The 6,752-nt window shown below is 36.4% G+C and overlaps 2 protein-coding genes across 3 annotated transcripts in view; both read left to right on the top strand.

Annotated features, from left to right (window-relative positions):
- Nucleotides 1-5,896, top strand: part of LOC107674842 (CD151 antigen-like) — a 10,021-nt gene extending 4,125 nt beyond the window's left edge. The window contains exons 3-9 of one of the 2 annotated variants that reach the window (XM_016468958.1): nt 262-453; nt 2,784-2,858; nt 3,206-3,226; nt 3,632-3,736; nt 4,899-5,054; nt 5,313-5,399; nt 5,510-5,896. In XM_016468958.1, the coding sequence (XP_016324444.1) occupies nt 262-453; nt 2,784-2,858; nt 3,206-3,226; nt 3,632-3,736; nt 4,899-5,054; nt 5,313-5,399; nt 5,510-5,569 (696 nt within the window). In that variant the 3' untranslated portion in view covers nt 5,570-5,896. The remainder of the gene's footprint in view (nt 1-261; nt 454-2,783; nt 2,859-3,205; nt 3,227-3,631; nt 3,737-4,898; nt 5,055-5,312; nt 5,400-5,509) is intronic. The other variant, XM_016468959.1, reaches the window with a different exon arrangement.
- A 284-nt stretch (nt 5,897-6,180) lies between these two features.
- Nucleotides 6,181-6,752, top strand: part of gatd1 (glutamine amidotransferase class 1 domain containing 1) — a 6,463-nt gene continuing 5,891 nt past the window's right edge. Inside the window, exon 1 of the mRNA XM_016468960.1 lies at nt 6,181-6,432. Within this exon, the coding sequence (XP_016324446.1) occupies nt 6,384-6,432 (49 nt within the window). The 5' untranslated portion in view covers nt 6,181-6,383. The remainder of the gene's footprint in view (nt 6,433-6,752) is intronic.

The raw sequence follows: 6,752 nt of genomic DNA, 5'->3' as shown, positions 1-6,752 counted from the left end.
GTGTGTGTGTGTGTGTGTATGTGTGTGTGTGTTTGTATAATTCAATTACCAAAAACAATTTTGAATAGTTCTTGTTTTAGTTAATCTCATAGCATGGTTTAAGCTATTGCTGTTTAAATGTATTTGAAAAGAAAGATCCACTGTTTTCCTTTCTAAGGATGAACGAATTCACTGTAAGGCATCAAATCTAACAACATCAATAAGTTTAGTAAATTCCGCTTCAGAAAGAGCCAGTTTTATGACTGTACCTCATCCTCCCAGCTGGCAGGTGGCGCTGTGATGGCAGTGGGAATATGGACTCTGGTGGATAAAAGCGACTACATCAGCCTTCTGTCCTCCAGCACCTACTCGGCCACGGCCTTCATCCTGATTGGTGCGGGGGCCATCGTGGTGCTCACCGGGATACTGGGCTGCTGCGCCACCATCAGGGAACAAAGAGGTCTTCTTGTAGTGGTAAGAGAGCATTATGGGTAACGTTACAAGTGACAGCAGTCACAACCACAATTCAAAGGTGTCCGACGTGTTTACATTTTTAAAGTATTGCAATGTGGTTGCTAGGGTGTCTTGAGTGTTTTAAAGAGTCTGGTATTTGGTTGCTAGGGTGTCCTGAGTGTTTTAAAAAGTCTGGTATTTGGTTGCTAGGGTGTCCTGAGTGTTCTGGTATTTCTGGTATTTGGTTGCTAGGGTGTCCTGAGTGTTTTAAAAAGTCTGGTATTTGGTTGCTAGAGTGTTTTAAGGTATTGCAATGTGGTTGCTAGGGTGTCCTGAGTGTTTTAAAGAGTCTGGTATTTGGTTGCTAGGGTGTCCTGAGTGTTTTAAAAAGTCTGGTATTTGGTTGCTAGGGTGTTCTGAGTGTTTTAAAGTATTGCAATGTGGTTGCTAGGGTGTTCTGGGTGTTTTAAAGAGTATGGTATGTGGTTGCTAGGGTGTTCTGAGTGTTTTTAAAGTATTGCAATATGGTTACTAGGGTGTTCTGGGTGTTTTAAAGAGTCTGGTATGTGGTTGCTAGGGTGTTCTGAGTGTTGTTAAAGTATTGCAATGTGGTTGCTAAGGTGTTCTGGGTGTTTTAAAAAGTCTGGTATATGGGTGCTAGGGTGTTCTGAGTATTTTAAAGTGTTGCCATGTGGTTGCTAGGGTGTTTTGGGTGTTTTAAAGAATCTGGTATGTGGTTGCTAGGGTGTTCAGGGTGTTTTAAAGAGTCTGGTATGTGGTTGCTTGGGTGTTCTGAGTGTTTTTAAAGTATTGCAATGTGGTTGCTAGGGTGTTCTGCATGTTTTTAAAGTATTTCAATGTGGTTGCTAGGGTGTTTTGGTTGTTTTAAAGAGTCTGGTATGTGGTTGCAAGGGTGGTCTGGGTGTTTTAAAGAGGTATGTGGTTGCTCGGGTGTTATGTTTTTTTTTTAAATATTGCAATGTGGTTGCTAGGGTGTTCCGAGCTTTTTTTAAAAAGTGTTGTCATGTGGTTGCTAGGGTGTTGTGGGTGGTTGCAAAGGTGTAGCTGTGCAGTTGTTAAGGTGTTCTAAGTGTTTTTAAAGTGTTGCCATGATGTTATGGGTGGTTACCAGGGTATAGCTGTGCAGTTACTACAGTCTTCTGAGTGTTGCTATGAGGTTGCTAGTGTGTTTTAAGTGTGTTCAAAGCATTATTATGTGGTTGCAAGGGTGTTCTGAGTGTCTTAAAGTGGTTTTAGCCCCGTAAATGTTTCTGATGAATATTCTCAGAGCAGCCTGTAAAAGATATAGAGGTAGAAACCTCTGCCAGACCTTTGAGTGAAATATTATGAGTAATGGACAAAGTGGACAGTGTAAACACTGGATTCCTGCACACAGAAGCCAGGGATTATTCTGGGAACATGCGGTCACATTAACGTGACTTTTTTGTGCTTTCTAAATCAGTTTAATGGTGCTCATATGTGTGTCTCTTAGTTGTCTCAAAGCTGTCAACATATCTGATTTAAATAAAGATGTGTGTATCTTTAAGAGGTCAAACTTAGAAACTGAGTCATAACTGAGGAATGATGGCCAGCGGAGAGAGAGAGAGAGAGAGGGAGTATAGAGGAATGAGTAGGGAGTGAATCCAGAATAGAGGAATGAAAGGAGAGTGGTGGGCACAGAAAACAGAGGGAAAATACAGAACAAATACAGGCTGAGAGAAGAATAATAATGCTTTTAACCTTTATCAGCTGCATAAAATTCCTCCGATGACATTTGTTCACATTTCCAACAGCTGATGAACATCAGAGAGAAGCTTCTTAAAGCGAGAATGTATGTGTGAATGTATTTGTAGTATATTTAGCATGAAACAAATGTATTTCAAATACATTTTAGTATATTCATTTTTTACTTCAAAAATAAAAATTCTGTTGTCATTGGCTCACCCTCATGTCGTTTCAAGCCTGTAAGTCTTTCGTTCATCTTAGGAACACAAATGAACACATTTGTAATGAAATATGAAACCGCTAAATTCATATGGATTAGTTTTACGATCTCTTTATGATTGTTTTGAAGCATCAGAGCTGTGGTTGCATAGACTGTCAATGGAGGGATAGAAATCTCACAGATTTCATTCAAAATATCTTCATTTGTGTTCTGAAGATGAACAAAAGTCTTACGGGTTTGGAACGACATGAGAGTGAGTAAACGAAGACAGCATTTTCATTTTTGGATGAACTATCCCTATAAAGAACAGTCATACAAAAATGAAATTGTCAATATTTACTGACCCTCAAACCTGGTGTCAAAATATGTGTATTGATGAAAATGTTTTCCTTTTTTGTCTCTATAGTTCTTTGTGCTGTTGTTGTTAATCTTCCTTCTGGAGATCACAGCTGGAGTTCTGGCTTACGTCTATTATCAGGAGGTAAACTCACATTCAAGATGAGGAATAAACGCTACATTTCTATTTGTTTAATTTGGATGAATTCTCTCTTATCCTGTTAAATGTTACTGTACCCTCTTTTTTCAGTTTTTTTTCAACATCTTTATGTATGCATGGGAATAACAACTTGATAAACATGGTTGCAATATTGCCATGAATATCACAGAAATGTAATAAAACATCAGATTATCCTAATTTAACTGTAATCTCCTCATATTGATGTTAATCCCACATACACATGTCGAGTGTTATGTTTGCATGCTTTCCATCCACTTTCCTGCTTTTCCATCTTTATAAAACCCTTTGTCCTCTTCCTCCTTTTCCTTCAGTATTTTCCTCTCTGCTACCAGGTAAACAACTACATAGGCAAAATAAAATAATCTAACTAAAGTTGCACATTTATAGATTGATTTTTACCTCAAAAGAAACAGTTCATTCAAAAATAAAAACACTGTCATTATTTACTCATTCTCATGTCATTCCAAACCAGTATGCTGTTATTTTTTCCGTGGCACACTGAAGGTTACATGAACATTCTTCCGTGTTCCAAGGAAAAAAATAACATCATGTTTGGAATGACATGAGGGTGAGTAATTAATGACGGAATTATCATTTTGAATGGTTCCTTTAATATATGAGGTTTTACTTTGTATCTGTGAATGAAAACAGGCTTTTAGAGCACTTGCTAAATATAGAGAATGATTTATAGTTATAGATCTGTATCTGTATTCTGATGGATTTATCTGTGATTGCAGCTGAACGCTGAGCTGAGAGCCGATCTGAAAGAGAGGATGGTGCAAAACTACCAGCAGCCTGGACAAGAGCACATCACTAGAGCCATCGACAACCTCCAGCAAGACGTAAGACATCTATCTATCTATCTATCTATCTATCTGTCTGTCTGTCTGTCTGTCTGTCTGTCTATCTATTTACAGTGCTGGGTAGTAACTGATTACATGTAATCTGTGTTATCTGTATTTTTATTTACGTGTAATGCAGGGATTCCCGAAATTTGTTTTCAGCGAAGCCTCTTTCTTTTAATATATTTACTCGAAATACCTCCTGAGATTTTAAGGTTATAAGTTAATAACACATTTGCATGTTCACGGCTCTCTGACATTGGTCAATGGCCACATGACTTGCAGGTAAACTAAACATAAAATATTTCATCTTTTTTAGTAGTTAGTTTAGTTAGTCGTTTATTTTTGATTGTTGTTATTGTAAAATTATTAAAATTTTTATGTTTTAATTAATTATTAGCTTTTCATTAAACTTACAAACCCCCCGCAGTTCCTTTACGAACCCCAGATTAAAAAACCTTGACATAATGTAATGTTTAATGCACTTCATGTTGTTAATAACAGCGAATGGAATATATTTTCATTCTCTTTGTATTTTTATATCAATATGGTACAATATTATCCTATTTAAATCAATGTGATAAACGAGTTAGGTCACAAGTAATCTAAAAGTAATCAAAAAGTAGTCCGATTATATTACCTAAACTGTGTAATCTAATGGATTACGTTACTAACTACAATTTTTGTCATGTAGTTTGGAATCAGTAACAGACTACAATTTGGAAGTAATCTACCCAGCACTATCTATCTATCTATCTATCTATCATCTATCTATCTATCTATCTATCTATCTATCCATCTATCTATCTGTCGTTCTATCTATCGTTCTATCATTTGAACTACCTGACAACTGTATAGAACATTTTAGAAACCTTTTAACACTTTCAAGTGACTTCTAACATTTAAGACAAGACTTTGTCAAGCCCACAACCTAGTTTCAACCTATAATCATGCATGCATGTTTCAGTTTTTCAACAGCTTTGACGTTTAAAGTCTTACAATATCATAACAAAGAAGGCTTTTGAACACACTTTCCCAGTCTGTGAGCATGTGAGTTTATGCGTCATACCATCAGACACCACTAGCCCATGGGAAAACAATCCACCCGTCACAAGAATGAACTCTTTTCTTGTTCCCGCGCTCCATCTGTTTTACGGTGCAGCTGAAGTGTTGTGGCAGTAACAGCTCGGCAGACTGGAGGGAAGGGGCCTGGATGCATACCTTTGCCGACAGACGCCTGGTGCCCGACAGCTGCTGCAAGACCCCCACACAGGGCTGTGGAGTCAGAGACCACCCATCCAACATCTACAAAGTGGAGGTATGTTCAGATGACTGAACGCATAATTGTATTGCACTTTTATAGCTTATGCAGTTATTATAGTAACAACTTTGTCTCAGATGTTTCTCCTTTGTGTTTAAAGGCAAATATTTCAGATAATTTGGCTTTGGAAGAATTTGATGAGAAATGTTTGCATTCATTTTGAGATCTTTTAATTGCATACTTTGGAAATCTAAACATTTTGAGACATTGTTAAGATTTTTTCTTTTTTTTTTTAAACATTTTGTTCGTTTTCAGGGAGGCTGCATATCCAAACTAGAGGAGTTTATTCTTCAGCATCTGATTATTTTGGGCTCAGTGGGTCTTGGGATTGCATTCATTCAGGTGAGCGACTCCATATAACTCCGATATAATTCCAGCAAATATATTCACTCCTATTTGTATTTGTTGCCATTTCATAGGTTTTAACCTTCGGCCTTCTCTGTCTGTTCCAGATTGTGGGGATGATTTTTACCTGCTGCTTGTATCAAAGTTTGAAAGAAGAAATATACTGAGAAAGAAGATACTTATTCACACCAACACCAAAAAAGCCTTCCTGCTGTCTGCATTACTGTCTGTTACTGTTTGGTTTCATGAATGTGTCACAATAACGCAGGATGACAGCTCAATATGTCTTGGCTGCAGGACAGTCGTTCTGGAAATTGAACTTAAATTGCTTTGTTTTAAGCAAAGGTTTTTAGAAGCAGTGTGTTCAAACTTTTTTCAGTACAAATAAATCAGTGAAATTGTTTCATTTTATTTCTGTCAGTTATACTCTCACAAATGCCTTCAAAGACATACAGAATTTGTCTGGCATTTATTATTAAACATTAGATAATTATTAGCACCCTTTCAGCATTAAAATGGGTTGTGATCTTTATTATTGGTTTAATCTTAAAATGACAGACATGAATTTTTACATGCTTTGGGTGTAACATTTGTTCTAATAATAAAACATTAACATTAATATATTTTCATCAGGTGGAAGTAACATTCAAAGTATTCGCTGTGTCTATAGATTTCCTGTAAAAAAGGTCGATAATAAAATAATTATGATATAAAATGTGCATATCACGTGTGCATATGCATATAGGAACTACTTAAAAAGCGACTGTTTTACCCGGAACTTTACAACCGACGGACCATGAAAACAAGCAGCTGATCAAATGATCTCAGTTCTGTTTTATCGTAAATTCAATTAATTTATTACATTTCAGTACGTGTATTTAGTAGGTTATTGTTGATGTTAGTATTGCCATTATCGTTTGTTAATGCTCAGTCTCTATAAACATCGAAAACCAGTCAATTTGGTGATCTAGAGCATCTATAATGACATCTAAACCTACATGTCTGATTGTGGCCAGTGCTGCATCTGCAGGTAAGACTCAAATGCACAGGAATATTTACAGGAAGGTAATGGATTTCTGAAATGGAAACCGGGGACCGTTTCTATTTGAGTTGGTGGTCAAAATATAATTAAAGTCCCAATTTTATTATCAGTGAATTGAGGGGGTGAATTAATGTTATTATCAGTGAATAGTTTCTAAATTGTCGTAGGTTCAATATATTATTAGTGTAATGAATAATTATGATGATGTTTTTGACTCAAACTGACCCTACCTGTTTGTTAATATTTCTTATTTTTTTATTTAATATAATTCACCAAAAATCGAACAAAATGAAGATCTTACAAAACCA

The sequence above is a fragment of the Sinocyclocheilus anshuiensis genome, unplaced genomic scaffold, assembly GCF_001515605.1.
Source record: "Sinocyclocheilus anshuiensis isolate Anshui unplaced genomic scaffold, SAMN03320099.WGS_v1.1 scaffold941, whole genome shotgun sequence".
NCBI lineage: Eukaryota > Metazoa > Chordata > Actinopteri > Cypriniformes > Cyprinidae > Sinocyclocheilus > Sinocyclocheilus anshuiensis.
Note: the sequence above shows the minus strand (reverse complement) of the source record. Positions and strands in the feature narration are given on the sequence as shown.